We start from the raw sequence: 23,901 nt of genomic DNA on the forward strand, positions 1-23,901 counted from the left end.
TTGGAATTAAATTAATTAAGATGTTAAACATTTCTCACCCAGCTGGAGTGGCTCAGTGGTTGAGTGTCGACCTATGAACCAGGAGGTCACGGTTCGATTCCTGGTCAGGGCACATGCTCAGGTTGCAGGCTCGATCCCTAGTGTGGGCTGTGTAGGAGGCCGCCAATTGATGATTCTCTCTCATCATTGATGTTTCTATCTCTCCCTCTCCTTTCCTCTCTGAAATCAATAAAACTATATTTAAAAAACACATTTCTCAGTTTTGCTTTCTAATACAGCAAAATGTTCTTAGATATAAGCCACATAAACAAAAACTCTTTATAGCCCTCAATTTTTAAGAGTATAAAGGAGTCCTAAGACCAGGAAACTTGAGAATTGCTGCCTTATACATATTAACTTGAACTTGGCAGTAGCAATATAATCTGGACTTAGAAAAGCTATATGCTGTAGGTGGTTAGAAATGTTTTGTTTTGCTTCTGTTTTTAAAGTCCATGCATTGTTAAAGCAACCCCATAATAGGGACAGTAGTGCCACTTGGTGGTTAATAATTGGGTCCAGGAGGGGTGGTGGCTGCCATGGGTAAATTCGATAGTGCAGTAAAGCACTCCACACCTGTGAGCATCAAATGTTAGCTATCAACTAGCAAAATAGGATTAATTAACTCAATTTTGAATTGTACACATTATTAAACTAAAAAGCTTTATATTTAATTAGAAATTTGTACCTCCTTCATGCTTTCAAACCCTTAAAGAAGGGAAAGAAGAGATGAATAGAGTTGTACCTATTTCATATCTTCAGGGTTTGCCTTTCCCTGACTAGTCTCCTCAACCTTTAAAGACAAACAAAAAACAAACCTTTTAAATTGTCGCCATTTATTTTGTTTTTGGAATTGAGAACTCTCTGAGTTTCAACTGTTCTGGTAGATCTAATTTCTTGGCTTCCTCGTGATCCCCTTGAACTTGCTAAAATAGGTGACTTTGAGAATCAAAGTTCTTACCTGGTCTCAGGTGTCAAGACTGGCTGCAAAATGATCTCCCAAAGGTCTCCTGAGGGATGCTTGAAGAGAAGCTTGGGCCTTTTCTGTAACAGGGCACACCCTGGATGCCTCCCTTCCAATCCTGACCCTGAGCATGGAGCCAGAGTTGTGTCAGTGAGGGTTCTCTCCTGCTTGTTTGGGAAAGCTAGCTGGGACCAAGGGCCTTGGGAACTTTGTAGGACTCTATCTGATACTGGGGAACTGGCGGGCCAAGCCACTGATCTGACAAAAGTCCCCCGCTTCCACCCACCTTATTTATTTCTTTGTCCTAAAGAACTAAACCTTTTATGGCTCATAAAAGGGTGTTAAAGCATATGTTTTCAGAAGATTGTTTTTTCCCCCCTATAATTTGGACTTTAAGGATTACAAGAAAGCTGCTACCTCTGGCATTTTAATTTAGAATTACTGTTATCTACTCAAGACACTGAGTTGAGTGTTGCAGTAGGCTAAATTCAGATCCTAAACTGGAAATGTCTTCAACTGTGGTTACATTTTCTCTTTTCATGGTGTACAATATACAATAGTTGAAATCTGGGTTGTCTCTTTTGAGGGGTAGGGCACCAGAGTCGGCTCTGAAGGTTCATCTGCCAGTTCTGCTGGAAGCCTTACAACTGAGGGAAGTAGAGGCCACGGGGCTGTGTGCAAAGTGCAATAGGCCTGACACTAGAGGGTGGGAAGTTTGCAAGTTGTGGGGCTCTGATTTACTCTTGTGACATGCTTACCTGGTTGCTGGGGATGGAATGGGGAAAACGGAAGCCCTGCGTGCATTGTCCAGTCTCAATCCATGTGTGATTGGACCATCTTTTTTTTTTTTAATATGTATTTTTTATTGATTTTAGAGAGGAAGGGAGAGGGAAAGAGATAGAAACATCAATGATGAGAGAATCATTGACCACCTCCTTCCTACATGCTCCCTACTGGGGGTTGGGCCTGAAACCCAGGCATATGCCCTGACCGGGAATTGAACTGTGACCTCCTGGTTCATAGGTCAATGCTCAACCACTGAGCCACTCCAGCAGGGCTAATTGGACCATCTTGACCTCTTGAGGCTAGAACTGATTACATGGTCAGTCAGTGCAAAAGTTGAAGAGGAGGAGCCAGACTGAAATAAAATATGAATGATCTGGGAAGAAAATAGAAAATGATTTTTCTAAATGGTTTTTCCATTGAAATGGAAATTAGTCACAGCTTACTGAATATTGCTGGGAGCCATTTTACCCTAACCATCTGCTTTTCTAGTCTGGTTCATTCAAGATAACATCGGAGTGTTACAGAGCACTATGTTATTGTTATTTTTTAAAGTATATTTTTATTGATTTCAGAGAGGAAGGGAGAAGAAGAGAGAGCTAGAAGCATGAATGATGAGAGAATCATTGATCGGCTGCCTCCTGCATGTCCCAGCATGTGCCTCGACCAAAAATCAAACCTTGACCTCCTGGTTCATAGGTCGACGCTCCACCACTGAGCCGTGCTGGTTAGGCGGCACTGTGTTATTTAACCTGGGACCTATTTGTCTCTGTGATGGTGCACAGACAGGTTGATATCAGTTGTAAGTGTTAAAGCCTTCTCTAGGATCCATTGACTTAGTGTTTCTGGTGTGTATGACCCTATATATAGTAAGGTCCGCGGTGACATGAGAGCCCAGTTGATGCCAGCATTGTACACTTCCAATTCTAAATCTCCGTCCAGCTTTTGTTTGCCTGCACTTTGCATGAGGAGAGGTTTATCCCTTTTTCACAGGGCTCTGCTCCCAGTGGGCTCTTGACTGGCACACTCAGCAGTCTCTTTAGTTCAATTCATGAATCCAAAACACGGCTTTGCTGGTGAGCTGACAATCTTTTTTTTAAAATTCTTTGTTTTTGAAAGTGTTATATATGCCTCCTTTTCCCCCCATTGACCTATCCTGGCCCGCTCCTTAGTGAGCTGACAATCTTAATGTTAATTCTGGTTAAGGAGATTGTGTTGTGAGGGTTTGGGACATATAGGTTCCATAATGAACTCTGCTCCTTTTTTCTTGCAGGGTATTTGAGAAAATGCCGGTCCTTAGGATGCTGCAGAGAGTTGTGGGCCAGATGCTGCAGAGCCCCGCCTGTGGCTATAGAGCAACTGCCCTCCCCGGCCGGGTCCTGGGCACCTCCCCTTGGCAAATTCCAGCAGATGCCAACTTCCACTCTGCTTCTCTATCTGAAACAGACCGGCCACGGGTCCTAATTACAGGTTGAGTTTGTGGCTTGATTATTTTATCTTCTGTGCAGCTTCTGCGTGGTTGTGTATTTGTTTTTGGAATGTTTGACGTGCTATCAGCTAACATTTATTAATCACAGACTACCTCTTCCGCTTTTGACTTCCTCCAGAATATTGCAAATCTCTAATCTTTATTTCATCACTGTTGCCAGCTCTTGTTTTCCCTGCCATAATTTTTGTTGTTAATCCTCACCCAAGGATGTTCTTACCCATTGATTTTCAAAGAGAATGGAAGGGAAGAAGGGATAGGGGAGAAGAGAGAGAGGGAGAGAGAGAGAGAAACATCAATGTGAGAGATTGGTTGCCTCTTGCACATGCTCTAACCGGGGCCAGGGATTGAACCTGCAACCCAGGTATGTGCCCTTGACCTGGAATCAAACCCTTCAGTGCATGGGCTGACACTCTAACCATTGAGCTTCACCAGTCAGGGCTCCCTGCTATAATTTTTAATTATCTGAGGGAGGAACTAAGTAGCTGGGGGCCCAAAAGCTGTTGTGGATCTCAGTTCTACTGCCTTATTAGGTGTCTTGGGAGCAAAGGCTCATGGTAGTGTGCAGGACGACAGCATGGATTCTGAAATCAGGAGCATCTTTTCTTGTCGAAATTCCTCAACCTAAACTCGGTGTCATTCATCCCAAGCAGTTACTACATGTTTGTGTGTTGGAGACAGAGAGGGAGAGTTAGGGCCTTCCTGGAGGAGCTCACTCCCATCATCTCATGTTACCATCCATCTCATTGTCACCAGACTTGCTCCCTGGTCCTCCTTATCCCTTGTACACCCAGTGCCTGATTTTGTACTTGCCTCACTGCAGACTCCACTCCCACATACTTCCAGCCCATCCAAGCCCATCTCTGATTTAATTCACATGTTTTATTTCCTTCTTGCCAGGTTTTCTTCCCTTGGCTTTTAGTCATGATCCTTATTACATCCCTCACAGTTTGTGTGTGTGTGTGTGTGAAGCATCTTCCAGGGCCCATGTGAGCATCAGTGGGCCTGGTTTCAGTCCCATGTCAACCTGTGCTTACAAGAAATCCCACTTTCTGTATCTTCCTGCCTCATTCATTTCTCCCAAATGAAATTTATGGTATGTTCCTTCAAATGTGCTCCCAGCCCCACCAACTCTCCCATTTCTATCAGTGACATTTTTAATGCCATTTTATTGATTTTAATACCTTTTTGTTGATTCAGTTATCTGCCCCTTTTTTCAGATAACTTCTTGGTTTGTCCCCCTCTTTCTCCTTTCACATCCCACTCCAGTTTTGATGGAGGATGGGGTCCTGGGAAATCTCACCAGAGGCTGAGACAAACTATATATTTGTCTGAGTAGTTTGGCACTTGTAGTAGAGAAGCTTCAGAGCGATCGAATAACGAAGGCAAAGCTGGGAACAAACTTCTGGCCCCAGGAGCTAGGAGGTTGTCTGGCTTTCTTGTGATTTTTCTCTTCTTACACCCTTTCTTCCCTCCAGCGACTTTGTGCTGGAGAGAGGTTTGTCTCTGGAACTAATCTTAGCTGTATCAATTTCTGTCTTCACTTGGAGGAGGTAATTCAATTCTATCAGGCCAACCTGGGACTTTATCTAATTAGATAAGATTATAACTATAGCCTTATTCCATTATTCCATTCTGGGAATAATTGCTTTGGTTAGATTTGGATTAAAGTTTTACTTTTTCCCCCCTTTTCTCTAGGGGGTCTTGGCCAGCTTGGAGTGGGGCTTGCTAGCTTGTTAAGGTAAGAGCCCTAAAAGCTGAAATTTGAAATCTGAGTTCTTCAGTATAGGACATTTGTCTTTGGTAGCATTTAACCATTTAATCTTTCCCCTCCCTTCCTATTTTTAAGATGCCATATCTAAAGTGGCTGTTTAGAATATATTTCCTTTGGCCTCTTAATATCATAGACACTGTGGCAGGGACTTTGGCTCGACATCTCCCACACTGGTCCTTTGCACCCTCTCTTTTCTCACTTAGACAGAGTAAGACACTAACTCCAAATGAATCACTTGATTTTTAGATGTTTAGCGGCAGAGGGAAGTATGACAAGGAATAGTGTGGGATTTAGGGGGAGTGGGATGAAAAAATAAGAGCAAGAAGAGAAGAATGGGGAGGGTGAGGTAAAAACTTATGGGTACAGGGAAGAAATTGATGGCAAATATAGGGATGCTAAGTAGGAAGAGAAGATTGGGCTGTGAAAAGGGAGAGGGAGGCCTGAGTGTGGTCAGAACTGAGGGTGTGTGTGTTTGGGAAGAAGAGGGAGAAAAGGCATGGGGAAAAAAAGGGGGATTCAGAGGCTGACCGCAAGTTACAGTTCTTATTTGAAAGACTATTTTCATAGAACCAATTATATCCTAGCTGTACCAACTCATGTGTATTGATTTTCCCTTTAGGAAACGATTTGGGAAGGACAATGTGATTTTGTCTGACATAAGAAAACCCTCCGACCAGGTGTTCCATAGTGGTGAGAGATCATTGCTTTTGTTTTTATCTTTAGTTTCCAAAGTGCACTTAGAGAAGCAGCTCATGGAATCTGTGTGCCACAGCTCTTAACCAGGCATGTGCATTAAAGAAGGAGAAGTATTGAGGCACAGATGTGTCCTTGGTAGTTCTGTAAAATGTCTATAGTCATGCTGCTGCTCATTCAAGTGTGACAAGAATATGAGAGTGCTGAATGTAAAGTAAAGTTTTTGAATAACATCTTTGGCTATCATGTGGAATAGTATCTTTGGAATAAAAACATTGATTACTGTCTTTTTAATATATATGTTTATTGATTTTAGAGAGGAAGGGAGAGGGAGAAAGAGAAATATCAATGATGAGAGAATCATTGATCAGCTGCCTCCTGCACGCCCCCTACTGGGGATGGAGTGCTCAACCCGGGCATGTGCCCTGACGGGGAATCTAAATGCAACCTCCTGGTTCATAGGTCGATGTTCAACCACTGAGCCACACCGGCTGGGCAATTCCTGTCTTTATGAGTTTTTAGTTAACTTATTGGCTCAGAGAGCTAGCAAACAAAACTCAAATCTTATAAGGAACTTAAAAAATTTGGAGAAATTAATCCTCATATTTCAACATAGACTTGCTCTTAAACTACTGTGTACACACACACACACACACAAATCTCAAACTCCTCTAACTCCACTAAATCAGAAATGTTTTTATAATGTCTTCTAGTTCTTTCTGGTTCAATACCATCCTTTTGCTGTTTATGGTGGGGAAGAACGGTAATTTGCTATAATGGGAAAATTGGCATTGAATAAAATCAGCTTTACCTCCAAATTAACCAGGTACTATAAATTCATGATTTGTGGTTCTTCTATACTAGTGATTTTCAACCTTTTACATCTCATTGTACACATTAACTAATTACTAAAATTCTGTGACACTCCAAAATATATATTTTTGCCTATCTGACAAAAAGAATAGGTATAATTTTGGTTCATTCATACCAGATGGCTATTGTTGTGTTGGCTGTTGTACTTGTTTAAAAATATATTTTTATTGATTTCAGAGAGAGGAAGAGAGAGGAAGGGAGAGGGGAGAGAGAGAGATAGAAACATCAATAATGAGAGAATCACTGATTGGCTGCCTCCTGCACGGCCCCAACTGGGGATCAAACTGGTAACCCTGGCATGTGCCCTTGACTGGAATTAAACCTGGGACCCTTCAGTCTGCAGGCTGATGCTCTATCCATTGAGCCAAACTGAATAGGGCCATTTTTTTATTTGACAATCTAAGGGAAAAGCGGTCAGTGCCCCAGACTAAATAGTCAGGTATTGCATGTTTTAAAATTTCTTGTGGCATATTGGTTGAAAATCACTGTTCTGTACCACGGTATTTTGTTTTGGTTTTTAAACCCATTTCTCTCTTCCTTTAAAAATATGTAACTTTTAAGCAGAGTGAAATCACTCTGCATGTAGGGTTGATGTTAACAATGCTGACTGGAGCCAATTGCCTGGTTGTGACCATATTTCTCCGACTTACTCTGATTCTGGCAAGTTCTTAACCTCTCTGTGCCTCCGTTTCCTCATCAGTAAAATGTATCTACCTCAAAGGCCGTGTGAGAGCTACATATGCAGAAAGCCCTTAGAGCAGTGCCTGCAAGTCTAAGTCCTTATAAGCATTAGCTGTTGTCAGCTGTGAGGCGGTTGTAGTTGATGATTCTTCCATAAGTAAAATGCCCAACAGGGTCAAAGTGGTTCAGTTACCAAGTTGGTATTAATGGAATTCACAAGTCAAGGGGTGGTGAGGACCATTTAGCTTTTCAAACCCCAAACTTCTCACTTCTGTGGCTTCACCATGTTCCTTGTAGGCCCATTTATTTATTCCGACATTCTGGATTACAAGAATCTTCGAGAGATAGTGGTAAATCACCGCATCACCTGGTTGATTCACTATAGCGCTTTGCTCAGTGCGGTCGGAGAAGCAAACGTATCCTTGGCAAAAGCGGTAAATATCACTGGTAAGTCTGTGGATCTTGCCCGGTATGACCTGTTTGTCGATTTTCCCAGTTCTTCAGCAAGGGGTTGTTCATTGTGATACTGTCTGTTGGTTTCAGGATTGCATAATGTTCTGGACGTTGCCTTGGAACACAACTTGCGATTGTTTGTGCCCAGCACGATCGGAGCTTTCGGACCTACTTCTCCACGGAACCCAACCCCTGATCTCTGCATTCAGAGACCCAGGACGATCTACGGGGTCTCCAAGGTCCACGCCGAGCTCATGGGAGAAGTACGCATGGCTTGGCAAGATGACTCAATGTTTTCTTTTTTGTTCTTTTGCTTCTAACACCTGCTGGTTTATCCTTGGAGGAACTTCCCCTCCCCCCATCCCAGCCCCCAGAAATGCTCATAAACTGATTATGTTTGCAAAACGTCATGTACAGATAGCTCCAGAACTCCTCAGCCCTCAGCCATATGGTACCACTCCACACTTCCTAGAGGCCGCTCAAATGGCATTTGCTGCCCTTTTATTTGTTCCGTTCTTCTCCCATTATTGGTAGTTAATGTTGGTAACTTTAAATATTTTTTTAATCCTCACCTGAGGATATGTTTTTTATTTTATTTTATTTTTATTCATTTTGAGAGAGAGAGAGAGAGAGAGAGAGAGAGAGAGACAGGTAGAGAGAAACAATGATTGGTTGCCTCCTGCAGGGGCCCAACTGGGGATTTTTAAAAAATACTTTTTTATTGATTTCAGAGAGGAAGGGAGAAAGAGAGAAAGATAGAAACATCAATGATGAGAGAGAATCATTGATTGGCTGCCTCATGCACAACCCTCAGTGATTGAGCCTGCAACCTGGGCATGTGCCCTGGCCGGGAATCGAATCGTGACCTCCTGGTTCATAGGTTGATGCTCAGCCACTGAGCCATGCCGGCTGGGCCCAACTGGGGATGGAAACCACAACCTAGGTATGTGCCCTGATCAGCAATCAAACCCACAACCTTTGGATATGTGGGATGATGCTCCAATCAACTGAGCAAACTGCCAGGGCTGGTTTTATTCTTTTGTACTCTTTGTCTTTATAACTCTCTAGCAAATTTTAGTTGGTGTCTGATTTTTCAGCTGATGTCACAGTCGTCGCTCTCCAGTCACCCACTGTCCTCCCCTGTACTCTTTCCAGTGCTGCCGTGCAGGGAACTGTTTATGGAGAATTGTGCAGGGCAATGAGCAGGGACTCCCCCCAGAGAAAGGGTGGAAATCCCTACTGTGGGCTGAGTTACTATTTACAATGTTGATGTAACCCCAGAATGATGATTCTTTGAAGATAAAAGTTGAAGTTACTTATTAAAGAAAAATGAGAGTCTGTTAGAAATTCTCGAGTCTTCCTTCAGGAGAATTTTAATGTAACTGCATGGGATGATATTTCAGAAAAAGGCTGTTTTTTCTTTGTATTGCTCTATCTGATTTAAAAGGTTCTTTTTAAACTAAGTTTTCTTTCTTTTGTAGTATTATTATTACCGGTATGGGTTAGATTTCCGATGCCTGAGATATCCTGGCATCATTTCGGCTGACTCCCAACCTGGAGGAGGAACAACCGGTAAGTGTTGCTTCCTATTCTTTCTTATTAAGAAGAAAAAAAAGGTGTTGTTTTTTTTTTTTAAATTGATATTTAGAGAGAGAGAGGAAGGAAGAGAGTGAGAGAGGAACATCAGTGTGGCAGAGAAACATAGATCGGCTGCCTCCTGCATGCCTACTATTGGAGATTGAGCCTGCAACCCAGGCATGTGCCCTGATGGGGAATCCGAGAGCTTTTGGTGCATGCGATGACACTCGTCCAACTGAGCCACACAGGCCAGAGCTTCTATTTCTTTTGTTTGTAAGATAGGGAATAGTGTGATGGATCTGCTGTCTCTTTAGAGGTATGCTGACTGGAGTTTCTGCATCCTCTTCAGGAAGTGCATCTGAGAAGCTCATGAAACACTATTGACTTACACTTGCTAAGGGCAGCTTATGCCGGTGTTGGAAACCCAGCTCAGGATGGGCCACTGGGTGCACAGTGCTGGAATCAAACGGTTAATATTCAAGAACAAATTTGTTACCCACAGTGTAGGAAGACATATTTAAAAGGAACATAAGCATCACCATTATTATTATTAATTTGGACTCAAGCACGCATTATATTTCCTAACTCCTACATTAGAAATCTTTCCCATATGAAGGGTCCTGAGATACACTATAAAAGATACTTGAAAAATCTGAGGGATTTTAAAAGAGGCTTTGGTTTTGGTTACCTTTAAATAGCTTTTGCCTAGTCCTGGCTGGATAGCTCAGTTGGTTGGAGGTTCAATCTCCAGTCAGAGCACATTCCAATGAATGCATGGCTAGGTGGAACAACAAGTCAATATTAACATTATTAATTAATTAAAACACTTTTGCCTTAGTGTGGTGCTTCTCCAAGTATGGGAACCCCTGTGTATCCCTGAGACCCTTCCAAAGGGCCCAAGAGGCCAAAACTATTGTCATATCAATAGTAAGCTGTTATTTGCCCTTTTCACTCTCCTTTCCAAGTGCACTGTGGCGTTTTCCAGAGGCTGCATGATGTGCGATAGCACAGCAGACTGAATGCAGAAGCAGATAGGGGACAGTGGTCTTCTCTTAACCAGACAGTAAAGAGATTTTTCAAAGCATAAAACATGCCATTCTTCTCACTAAATTTTCTTTTGTTAGGAAAATACGTCCTTTTTCATATAAAATGTCATACATATGAATATATAATGGTCTGTTATTGTCATTTTAAAATGTAATATTTAAACATTTTTCTCAGTTAATTCCTGATACAGTAAATATTAATATAATTCACATGAAAAATACCTCATTGGAGGTCCTCAGTGGTTTTTTTAAAGAGCATAGAGAGGGCCCTGCTGGCATGGCTCAGTGGCTGAGCGTCAACCTATGAACCAGGAGGTCACGGTTCAATTCCCAGTCAGGGCACATGCCTGGGTTGTGGGCTCGATCCCTTCTGTTGGGTGTGCAGGAAGCAGCTGACCAATGATTCTCTCTCATCATTGATGTTTCTATTCCCGCTCTCCCTCTCCCTTCCTCTCTGAAATCAATAAAAATACATTAAAAAAAAAAAAAAGGGCATAGAGGGGTTCAGAGACTAAGATGTTTGGGAACCACTGCCTTAATCCAAGAGGCTCACTCATGATTTTGTTCTAAGAAGACCCACTGACAGGATTTTCTTTTAGACTATGCAGTCCAGATTTTCCACGATGCCGTAAAGAATGGCAAGTTTGAGTGCTACCTGAAACCCAGCACGAGGCTCCCAATGATGTACATTGATGACTGCCTCAGGGCCACCCTGGAAGTCATGGAGGCCCCGGCAGAGTCCCTCTCTATTCGGACTTACAACATCAATGCCATGAGCTTCTGCCCCGAAGAGCTGGCCCAGGAGGTTCTTAAGCACATGCCGGAATTCCAGATCACGTACAACGTGGATTCTGTTCGCCAGGCCATAGGTTGGTACATCATTGCAAACCCCTTCAAACCAAGGTTAAGCTTCACTCTGCACTGAGTTTCTTGAGGACATAATTCACGGAGGATAAGTAGAGCATGAAGCCTTCCCGAGGGTCCCGGCACCTTCTGGAGAAGGAGCTGTTGAGCCAAAGCCCACAGAGGCTGCCATTTTGGGAGATGATATCTGAAGTGGGGGGAATAGTTTCATTCCAAATAAACAGCTTGTCAGCATTTCACCATTTTACAGTTTCAACATAAAACAAGCAGACATAGCAGGAAAGGAGCCCTCGGTTTTCAAATGCTGTGACCGTGCCACTCTGTGGCCCTGAGCACCTTTGCCTATAAGATTCCTACCTTATGAGTTTGCGTGAGATTTTAATAGTGTGTGACAATTCACAGTGCCTGACAGTAGACGTGTAATACAGTCTTCTAATCTAAGAGAGCGACGGTGTATGCGCATAACAGCTGCTCTGATCTGCTCAAAGGGGAATTTCAAAGAGGGAATTTCTCTTATGGTACCTTGTATGAGAGACCATTATATAAAGTGTTCTAGACCTTTTTGCAATTCTAGAGCCTGAAAAACTTAAGCTACTCTTCTGTACCTTTTCCTAGCGGATAGTTGGCCGATGAACTTCGATGACAGCAATGCTCGTAAGGACTGGGGATGGAAACATGATTTTGACCTTCCAGAGCTGGTGACGACAATGTTGAGCTTCCACGGTCCTCGTAGTAGAGTTGCCCAAGCTAACTGAAGGACTCAGAAGGAAGAGCTTGTGTATCCTGGACAGCTCTCCAGGGAAGACCGTAATGACCCCAAAGTCATAGACACCAAAGACCTAGAGTATCTAGAGTCGAGGCCTAATTAAACTAAATTTTAGCAGTTCATATTGAATTGCTGGATGGAGAATTGAGTTGGCTTTAGCGTTTTCAAAATGCTGTTCTGGTGGTAGAACTTCTAAATCTTTGCTGTGTGCCTAACTTGTCCAAACACCCATATTACAGAATGAAGACTTAAGTCATAATAATTTCCATGTCCTTAAATAAGATGAAATGACTATTTCTGGGAAGGTGGAAGTTATATGACACTTTGTGTTTAATTAAATTCAATTTAAATATCACTTCTAAGTCTCTATTCTCTTGACTAGAGACCAAAGATTATATTTTAAAGACTATATATATATCAAAGATGATCTCCTATTTAAAAGTACTCTTTATACCCTATCAGAATATAAAACATGTTTGATATGTTTATTAATCCCATGTTTGTAGTATTCAAAAGATTTTACTCCTTCAAAAATGATCACTTCTCATATATTTTTCTGTAAGAAGGTGTATCTGTAGGAAATTAAGGATAGCAAAGACGATGTAACCAGTGAAGGGTAGTGCCTCTCTTATTTTGATTGCCTTCCTGTTAGTGAGCTAAGTGGTAATTAGCAGGAGTATAATTCCCTTACCTGGCAATGTCTATCTCCCCGAGGAGCTTATCTAAATATTCAGGTTTCTGGGCTCACCTCTTCAAGTTGACTCAAATGGGGATGGGCATCTAAGTGCCGCCAGTTGTCCTATTGCAGCTCAGGCCCACTAGTTTATACCAATTCCAAACACTATTTTATGAGAACTTTTTTGTTACAGTCTTTGTTTTATGCACTCTTAGATTGAGGCTTCAGAAGAGCTACTCTGAAGCCATTCTATATAATAAAACCCTAATGTGCAAATCAACCAAACGGTAGAACAACCTTGAAGACGTGCACTGTCCTCCCCCTCACCCCCGCAGAGGGAGGTGACCAGCAGCTGTGATCAGGGGGCGGGGCCGGTCAGCAGGCGGTGCCAGGCTGCCAGCCAGGGCAGGTGCCAGCCAGGGCCCCCCCACCCCTGATCACCCCGCCCACCGGTTGCCCCACAGATGGCCCTGATCGCCGGCCAGGCCTAGGGACCCTACCTTATATATTGGGAACAGTCTCTTAGATTTAAAAATTAAAACCTGGCAAGGCTACTCTAACACTGAAAAAACAGGATGATGCAGTGATGACATGCATGGACTCTGGCTTGCACATTTTGTGGTCAGCCCTGATTCTGACACTTATAACTGTGTGACAAAGCCAATTACTTAAGTTCTCTCTGCTTCAGTTTTTCCATCCATAAGATGGGGAAAATGGTACTATGCACATAATGCTTTTATGAATATTTGTGTAGGTAATTGGGTTTTGAAGCTCACTTATTTCTTATTCACAGTTTGAAAACAATTCCTAAGCTCTCTTCATTCTTAGTTATCTTAAAGGGACAGAAATTAATTTTTTCCGTCCGTGAGAACGGAAGAAGCAACTTACTTGATTGACCCTTTCCCCTAAACCAGTGGTTCTCAACCTTTCTAATGCCGCGACCCTTTATACAGTTCCTCATGTTGTGGTGACCCCCAACCATAAAATTATTTTTGTTGCTACTTCATAACTGTAATTTTGCTACTGTTAATGAATCGTAATGTAAATATCTGTGTTTTCTGATGGTCTTAGGCGACCCTGCTAGCGGTTCTCAACCTGTGGGTCGCGACCCACAGGTTGAGAACCGCTGATGTAGAGCCTGGAGGTGTGCCCTGACTGGGAATCGGACCATGACCTCCTGGTTCATAGATTGATGCACAACCACTGAGCCACACCAGCTGGGCTGGAGGATTTGTTCTAGAATGGGTATAGATTTTACAAATCTATAAATGTACCTCCAGAAGAATCTCAAAGAGTAATAAAAGAACAATGAATGCTCTGAATTATATGTATGATTCTTACTCACTGACATGTTTGCATTCTAATTAAGACTAAAATTAGAGTCACCCTTGCTATCTAAACATGTTTTGTCTGGTGCACATCTTGGGACCCTAGAAGATGACTCCATATCTATAATAATAAAAGCATAATATGCTAATTAGACCAGATGGCCGAACAGCTGAACGACTGTTGGGATGACCTTCAGGATGAAGCCGGGGCTGCAAGGGCCGAGCCCCTTGAATGAATTTCGTGCATCGGGTCTCTAGTTTTACTATAAAAAGCTTTCCTTCTGTTGGGAGACAGGGTTTTTATGGTTAATTTAGAAATGATCTAAAGAAGAGGAAAGTGTGGGGTAACCACAAAAATATTTTTTAAAATTTAAATAAGAAAAGGAATAATACAAAGGTTGACTTTGCCTGATGTTTTTCATTTGAAGATTTTCACACACCATCAATGTGGTTATTAGTTCTGCTACCATGTTTTCTGTGTGGCGTTGCCATGGTGTGCCTTTGTGTCATTCCACAAACAGCACAGACTAACGGCTGCCAGGAAGGTATACTGTTTAAAATCGATAAACAGGTCTTGGGCAATGAATATTATTGCACTGCTTTGGACACTTACTGTATAGGGGGGTGAATGCTTACAGCATTTTTTAAATTCGCTTAGGTCAGATTGACAATTTGTTACTATGTTTTATGATAAAGGCTTGAGTGTTTTCTTTTTAAAGATTTTAAGAAAGAGAGGAAGAGAGAAGGAGAGAGAAACATCGATTGGCTGCCTCCTGCACTCCCCTTCCTGAAGATCAAGCCCATAACCTGGGCATGTGCCCTGACTGGGAATCGACCAGCAACCTTTTGGTGCACAGGATGACGCCCAGACAATTGAGCCACATTGATCAGTGCAAGGGCATAAGTGTTTTAAAAAAAACATAATGTTTTTCACTTGAAAAAAATTACCAGGGCATATTTTATATCTTATTGAAGGACTTATTTAGACTTTACTAGACATAAATTTTTATTATTTTAGTATACATAAGAAGAGAAGTAGCCCAGCTGGTGTGGCTCAGCAGTTGAGCATAGACCCATGAATTGAGATCACTGGTTCGATTCCTGGTCAGGGCACATGTCTGGGTTGCAGGTTCGATCTCCAGTAAGGGGTGTGCAGGTTGCAGTTGATTGATGTTTCTATCTTTCTATCCTCCTCCCTTACTCTCTCCCTAAAGTAAATTAAAAAAAGAGAGAGAAGTAGTCTAATGCTCGTTTGGTATAATACCTAAAACTTCAGATCTGACTTTTCTGAACCCTGTTTTTACTCAGTTGTCTCTTTTTATTCCATCAGTGTTATTCTTAGTGTCAATAACTGTGTTGGTGATAGAGCATTTCTTAAAGGAAATCATAAAAACTAAAAATAGTTGGTGCTATAAACCAGCTTTACAATGAGATCAAGTTCATCTACTTTTGACACCTGCTTCAGGAATGTGGCTAAATATATTGGATTCACCCCAAACTTACAACTCTGATTCTTAGGGAATAAAAAGCTGACACACATCCTGCAGGTGTAGGTACTGTTGTCTCGATGGTGCCTGGGTAGGCGATGCCAACATTATGATCACCATCTGGTCAGCGGTGATTATAAGATACTGCCTGATATCAAAGATGTTCAAGTGTGGAAGATACGTGATCTTAGCATAGGTAGTTAGATATGGTTGCATTTGTACCCACTGGAGTCCAAGGGCAGCATCTACCTGCCCAGGCTGCCATTTGAAAGCTGAAGACATGAAGCGGTTCGCTCTGCCATAATTGGCCACTCATTTAGTTGGCTCACGACCTGCCTTTTACATTGCTGGATGGGCTAACAGGTAAGGTGGGCACTAGAAACGTTGCTAAGGATGGCAGCAAAATGCCAGGATGTGTAAACCCACGGAGGAGGAGAGAAGATCAGATTTAAGCTGACTTGAGAGAGCTTTGGTGAGAGAGCAGATTATCCATGGGGAGTTAAATCACATTAGTATCCCTAATATGATTCATCCCCTTTGTTCTATAAAATTTTAGGTGAAATTTTAATTTTCCACTAATGAAGTTGCAATATTTGGAGTGTCAGTGCTACCACTAAGGCTGGGACTGGCTCATAGGGCATGGGTAGAGTGGGAGGTTGCAGTGTGAGCCTTCAAGCCCTGTGTCTTGAATATACCAGCATCTTCCAAATTAGGAAAATAAGAGACTGGAATAAGAAAAGAAAGAACTTGCATTATTTGTAGAATAATTTGTTCACAGTATAATGGTCATATATATTAAAGTATTGTCACTAATACTTTAATGTATATCCAAGATACCATAAATATTCCAAAAAGAAAAACGTATACTGCGTAGTTTATTTCACATTAGCTGGTAACCATAGAAGTTGAGGTTCCTACTTTTAAAAAAGATTTTAATTAAAAATCTTCAGATGTTAACTAGACTTATTGTGGTGATCATTTCACAACATACCAATATTGAACCATTACATTGTACACCTGGAACTAATATAATGAATATTATATGTCACTTATACCTCAATGAAAAAAACTTATGCTCATGGTAAAATTCAAGCAACATTAATGGGCAAATACAGTGCAAAGTATGTCTCTCAGTTGCCATCTCTAGAGGCAATGATGGTTGGTTGCATATTCAGCTATTTTATATATATATATTACAATGCCTTTTCACTTAGTAACTTAGAAGACTTTTCAATTTGGATCTACCTCATTTATTTTAAAAGTTGCATCACTTTTCATCGTGTGAATGTACAAAAATATATTTAGCTGATTTCCTAATGATGGATATTTAGATTCTTTCCAGTCTTTCACTGTTACAAATAATGCTGCAAAGAACATCACTGCAAATATGGTAAACTTTTATTGGCTGAAAGAGCCAAAGTCACTTTCTCAGGTTTGTTTTTTAATTTAGAATTCAGTTTCTTTTTTAAAAAAAATTTTATTGATTTTAGAGAGGAAGAGAGAGAGAGAGATTGAAACATCAATGATGAAAAACAATCATTGATTGGTTGCCTCCTGAACACCCTCTACTAGGGATCGAGCCTGCAACCAGGCATGTGCCCTTGACCGAAATCAAACCCAGGACCTTTCAGTCCACAGGCCAACACTCTATCCACTGAGCCAAACTGGCTAGGGCCCTTTCTTGGATTTTTGAAGGACAGATTTTTTTATATGCAAATAACTAAGCTCTTAAAAGGGAAAATACTCCTTTTTACTACCATAATGGATATAAAGAACTCAAAATAGTACTATTATATTTACCCAAATTTTTTATGAAAAGAGATACATAGAATAAATATCTATGTGTTCATACATTAGAGCATATTTCCTCCCTTCCCTGGTGAGACATTAAGATTCCAATAGAAGATGAGTCAATATTTCCATTCATTCTTTTCCTTTAAATAAACTAGTATCTAAATACCTTCATTTAAAGAATACTTTCTGTAAAAATATTCAGCACATTCATATTAAAGTAAAATTGTTTGGTTGTCTTGCTGAGGAATATATAATGGCTGAATGTTGGATTTTCATTCAGTGAAATAAGTAGAACACATACATTGCAACAGTTTGAAAATTCCTAGTTTTCTCCTTAAAACATAGAGTTGTTTGGGGAAAAATTTTTGCCATATGCTTTGAAACTACTTTTGCAATGTTTACTACATTCTGGAAATGAACTGCTATGTTGACATTTATTCAGTCTTGAAACAGATGGGATTCTGTTTGAAAGGGAGAAATGAACAATTTTAAAGAATATTTTTGTTTTAATAAAAAGATTCACAATCAGTTCCTGTTAATATTGAGTTTTGATCATATGGTAGTTCATATAATTGTACGGAAACTATTCTTAAGACGTCTGTTCAGTAAAGACAATTTACAATTCCCTGAAAAGACTTATTTGCACTAACAGGCAATGTTCATTATTTTATACTCACTTCAGTAAATGCTTCTATTTTGCTATCATTTCACAACAAATATCAGGGAACCTAAAATTACTTCATAATTTAAAAAAGTGTATCACTTTCACCTCTCTTATACCCAAGATAAATGTCAAAACATTGGTTTTGGTATTTCTCCCCTGTTCACTTAAAAGATGCATGCAGCTAGGCTTGTGTGGCTCAGTGGTTGAGCATCGACCTATGAACCAAGAGGTCATGGTTCGATTCCCAGTCAGGGTACATGCCCGGGTTGCGGGCTCTATCCCTGGTAGGGGGAGTGCAGGAAGAAGTTGATCAATGACTCTCATCATTGATGTTTCTGTCTCTCCATTCTTTGAAATCAATATATATATACATATATACATATATATTTATATATTTTTTATACATATATTTTTAAAGATGCATGCATATTTGTAATCTTGTTTCCTTCACTCTATTAATTTTTGTGTCTGATGTTATTGACTCTAGTGAGGGTAAATGCATATTTTACTAGATCCCAATATTCTTAAACACTTTTTACTAAAGTAGTACATAATTGGCATACAAATTTATGTGTGCAGATGGATTCATTTTGACAGATATGTACATCTGTGTAACCACCACCTAGCATCAAGATATAGAATGTGTCAGCTCCCATGACCCTCTTTGTCACTACCCATCCTATCCTATAGGTAACCAGCACCCTCACTTCTAACACTATAGATAAGTTTGTTCATTTTCCTGCTGTATAGTAATCCAGTGAATGACAAAACCAACATGGAAAAATACCCATTTTAATTTTGGCGGACATTTGGGTTGCTTCCAGTTTGATGCTGTTATGAATTGGGGTGCCATGAGCCTTCTTTTACACATCTTTTGGTGAATATAAGTTTGCATTTTTGTTGATTAAAGACCCAGGGCCTATAGCATATGCTGGTTGTAGTGTTCATTCTTACCTAACACTTATCAAGGTGGTTGGAGCACCTCCTTACAGTCTGACAAGGATGGAGGTCTAGGCCCCCAACTTGACATTTGCTGGTGTGGGTATTCCCCGTTTCTTCTGTAGCGCTTGGTTGCAGTAGAGTGGTTATTTCCTCAAAACTTTCTGTCTTGTTAGGTTGCCTCTTCCCTGGTTATTTAGCTAGAAAGGGCAGAGTTTGAGTTTGGGGTGGGGGCTTTTTTCTTTCCGGTGCCCATTAGCAATTCCAGATTGCCAGCTTTTCCAGCACCCACTCTGCCTGCGATGCATGAAGCAAAAAGAAAACCCAGAGGGCTCATCACCATTTTACTTCAGGTCTTGAGATGCCTCCTTGTCTTCACCTTTTAGTGTCTTCTCATATTTTTTTTATATGTAATATCCAGGGTTTTTAGTATTTAGAGGGAGAGTTAGGGAAACGTAAGTCCATTCCATCTTCCTGGAAGTCTTGGACTGCTTTTCAGAAAATGAAAAAGTCATCCCCTTCCACCGTCCCTCCCATATCACATGTGTTAATGTGTAATGTAAAAGAAAAATAATAAAATAATATGGGATGGCAAGACTCAACTACAGCAGTGTCTAGAAAAAAAAACATTTTATACATAAAGACATAAGTAGGTTAAAAGAAAAAGGGAGATACACAAAAAGAAAACACCCAAATCTCTTAAAACTAGAAAAGTTTAGCGAGGTTGCAAGATATAAGATAATATACAAGAATCAATTGCTTTTCTATACACTGGCAATGAGCATGCCAGAATGAAATGTATACTACAATAGTATCTTAATAGATGCAAGAAGAGCATTTGCCTAAACCTAACATTCATTCTTCATAAAACTTTTCAAATAAATAGGAACTTCCTCAACCTGATAAAGGACATCTATTATTTATTTATTCCACACTGTTCTGGAGGTTCTGGCCTATGCAATACAAGTACAAAAAAGAATAAGATACCCAGATTAGCAGACAGCATGAACAGCTATTTAAAAAATTGTACAGAATGCACAAAATAGCTATTTGAACTAGTAAGTGATTTTAGGAAGGTTGCAGGATATGAGATTAATCAAGCTGCCTTCTTAATCACTCTGCTCCTAGTTTCACCTTCCTCTAGTAAAAGCTTTGTGCTGGTAAACATATTAAGTCTGTGCCACAGCCCCTATCAGAATTCTTCAGTTAACTTCTTACCGCCTGCAGCATGAAATCTAATATCTTTTGCATCTGGGACTCTCCATGTTTTGCTCCTGTCTACTAACCAGCCTCATTTCTTCCCACTAGATCCCTTGCATTGAGCTCAAATAATGATGACCAATTGGTGGTTCCCAAACATTTCCTGTTCTTTTGCCTCAGAATTTTTATATTGACTTTTTCTTTTTCCTGAAACATCATTTCCTGCATTGCCATTCCTACTTCTCTGAGTTTCAGCTTACTCTTCTAGGTCAATGCTTCATTGATTTTTCAAGAAATTAGTGAATTTATTTACTAATTAATTTATTGATGACTGGAGGTACATGTAGTTCATTAGAGGCCTGGTGCACAAATTCTTGCACCAGTGGGGTCCCTCGGCCTGGCCTGCGGGATCGGGCCAAAACTGGCTCTCTGACATCCTCCCCTGGGGTTCTGGATTGCGAAAGGGCACAGGCCAGGCTGAGGGACCCCACTGGTGCACAACTGGGACCAGGGAGGGACGCGGAAGGGCTCCAGGGTATGTCCAGCCATTCTCACTCAGTCCAATCTGCTGGACCCCAGCAGCAAGCTAACCTACCGGTTGGAGCATCTGTACCTTGAAGGTCAGTGCACGTCATAGCAACTGGTCGACTGTTCAACTGTTTGCCCCCTGGTGGTCAGTGCATGTCATAGCAAGCAGTTGAGCAGCCTTAGCATATCATTAGCATATTATGCTTTGATTGGTTGAACGGCCAACCGGACGAACGGACACTTAGCATATTAGGCTTTTATTATATAGGACTAGAGGCCCGTTGCATGAAGAGATTCGTGCAACAGGCCTTCCTTCTCTTGGCTTCCAGCACCAGTTTTCCTCCGGCACCTGGGACCCAGGCCTTCGCTCCAGCTGGAGTCTGCCTTCTTTGTCTTTGCTGCAGGCTCTGGCCAGAGTCTGCCGCCTTCATCTTTGCTGCAGACTCAGGCCAGAGTCTGCCATCTTTGTCTTCACTGCAGACTCCAGCTGGAGTCTGCCATCTGGGTCTTTGCTACAAACTCCGGAGTCTGCAGTCTTCGTCTTCGCTGCACCGGAGTGCCACTCCTGTAGATCCCTTCACCCCCCCCCCCCGCCCTCCCTCTCATAGCAGGCGTCCTGCCCTGCCCGGCCACTCTGCACCTGGAGCAGCTGGGCGGCCGCCATCTTTCTCCTTCTAATTTGCATATTCCCTCCTGATTGGCTGGTGGGCATAGCGGAGTGATGGTTAATTTGCATATTTCTCTTTTATTAGTGTAGATTGCTTATTTATATGCTATGGAGAGGCACTATCTTAGAGTCATATTAGTGACTGTCTTCATTTTTGCCAATTTAAGAAGTTATGTGTGGCCATGCGTTTTGCTGTTCTGCTAAAAGGCTTGGGTGAGACAGACAGTCTCCCTTATCTACTCATCCAGTTTTCTCTGTGAAATAGAAAGCACTTGAGTTAAAGTCATAAAATTAATATGATGCTTGGAGCTATACAAGGAGAGCCAGTGACAGAAATAAAACTGCTTGAGTATATATATATATATATATATATATATATATATATATATATATATATATATATAATTTCAGAGAGGAAGGGAGAGGGAAAGAGAGATAGAAACATCAATAATGAGAGAGAATCATTGCTCGACTGCCTCCTGCATACACCCTACTGGAAATCAGGCCCACAACCCAGCCATGTGCCCTGACCAGGAATCGAACTGTCATGAGCCATGCCGGCCAGGTATGGGCTTTTGTTATTTTTCAAGGAAAGGCCATTTTCTCCCTAAAGCAGTGATTCTCAGACTTTTGGGGAGCTCTGCAGACCACAAAGCAGGCACCCCTCATTTTCATGGGAACTTTTTCCAAATACTTTTCTAATCCCTTAGTGGTGTCTGATGCTCAAAGGACACAGACTCCCATGTGCCCTTCTTCATAAGGACTGTCCTCCACATCTGCCTCCCCACAGGACCAGGAGCCCTCTTAGGGCTGAGGGTGCTCAGTTCACCCAAAACACATGTATCCATGGCTGACCCAGGTGCCAGGAAAACAAGCGAGCATATGAAAATTGTGTGGGACAGTATTTGTTTGAGGATTGCTACAAGAAAGAAATGAAAGAGTATTATCAAAGCGCAGTGCCCAGAGCAGAATAGAGGCACATAAGTGTTCCTTCTTTTCAAGTCTGGACACTCACCAGCCTCCCAGGATCCAAAAGTGGCATTTCCCTTTTGCCTCTCAAGGAACCTGAGATGGCCAGGATGCAAAGGACAGACTCAGAGTCGGGGGGCCAGTGGCAGCAGAGACTGGAGGCATTTGTTTCTGCCTGACCTCAGCGACAGGTTGCCTTTGCTGCGCTCTTATCTGTGCAGCTCCCTGGAAACAAGTCGATCCGGTTACTAGTTCAATGAGAGCCTTTATCCTTGGCCCCATGCTGACAATCTATCCACCTCCACTGTTTGGGAACAGCTGACTTGTACTTAATGCTGGAGGAATCAAGACACCAGGATTCCTTAAGAAAAGTGGAGGAGCCCTCTCCCCGCTCCCATAGCATCCAGCATGGCTCACAGCCTGGGCTACATCAGGTTATGTCCTAAAACACTCTGCAGCCAGAAGACTGGATTGCGGCCTTGGCCCCATCACTTGTGACTTACATAACCGAGCAAGTCACTGAAGCAACCTGAGCTGCTTTGCATCACCTAGCAGCTCTCATGGCCACTGGCACCACAGTTGCCACCTAGCAAATGGTAGTTGAATGTAAGAGTAGAAATATATAATTGAGGATTACACAAGTTCTAGCATTATGAAACAATTAATAAGACACATCAAAAGTAAGGGGAGCCCTGGCCGGGTAGGTCAATTGGTTAGAGCATCTTCAAATACAGCATCTGCCAAGGTTGTGGGTTCAATCCCAGGTCAGGAAACATACAAGACGCAAACAATGAATGCATAACTAAGTGGAACAACAAATCAATATTTATTTCTCTCTTTCTTCCTCTCTCTCTCTAAAAATCAACAAATCAATAAAAAGTAAGGGGAAAATCTGCAAAATCACAGAAATATTTGGTAATCAGAAATCAGATTGAACAGTAATCCAAAATTATGTAAAAGCTCTCCAAATGAGTAGTTACTCCGCCTGAACAGCACTGAAGTACCTGGACAGGCTTTGCCAGGCCTGCATTTGCAACCATCAGTAACAACTGCACATCCTTTGTCTCTATGTTGGGTTCTTTTGAGGATGAAGCAAATCTGAATCCCCTGACATCTAGATGGTGGCTCACCATAATCGTTTCCAGGGATAAGATTTAGGTGCAGAATGAATTCACACAATAAAAGAATTCCTCTTCCCGCATAATGTCCAGGACTTTGTAAATGCTCAACTCAAAGGAAGCACAGTGACTCCTGAGACACAATGGAGAGAGCATTTATCTATGTCCTGGCTCCTCTCTACTTTCATTGTTCAATATGAACACCCCAAACCACCCCAACACAGGTACAGACAGCCCTTTAGCTACGTTTTGGTCCATGGCTATATTAATTATCCACTGATGTGTAACAGATTTAGTGACTTGAAACAATGTACATTATCTCATAGCTTCTATGGACTAGGAGTCCAGGTAGAACTCCTAAGAGGTCCTAAGCATTCCTCTGCTTAGGGTCTCACAGGCAGCAATCAAGGTGTCATCCAGGGCTGTGGTCTCATCCTGAAGCTTGACTGGGGAACAGTCTGCTTCTAAGCTCCTTCAGGTTGCTTGCAGAATACATATCACTCAGGGCCCTTGCTCTTAGAAGCCACTCCCAGC

The 23,901-nt window shown here is 41.6% G+C and overlaps 1 protein-coding gene across 1 annotated transcript; it reads left to right on the forward strand.

The window, feature by feature from the left end:
* Positions 1-3,069: 3,069 nt before the first annotated feature.
* LOC307100573 (L-threonine 3-dehydrogenase, mitochondrial) lies at positions 3,070-11,986 on the forward strand (the record flags this gene model as incomplete). The annotated part of the gene is made up of 8 exons (XM_079773045.1): positions 3,070-3,253; positions 4,968-5,010; positions 5,663-5,733; positions 7,588-7,737; positions 7,834-8,006; positions 9,225-9,315; positions 10,967-11,236; positions 11,847-11,986. 8 exons carry the CDS (start codon positions 3,070-3,072, stop codon positions 11,984-11,986), a joined length of 1,122 nt encoding a protein of 373 aa, XP_079629171.1.
* Positions 11,987-23,901: the final 11,915 nt, after the last annotated feature.

This window comes from Cnephaeus nilssonii, assembly GCF_951640355.1.
Source record: "Cnephaeus nilssonii genome assembly, chromosome: 5".
In the NCBI taxonomy this organism is placed as follows: domain Eukaryota; kingdom Metazoa; phylum Chordata; class Mammalia; order Chiroptera; family Vespertilionidae; genus Cnephaeus; species Cnephaeus nilssonii.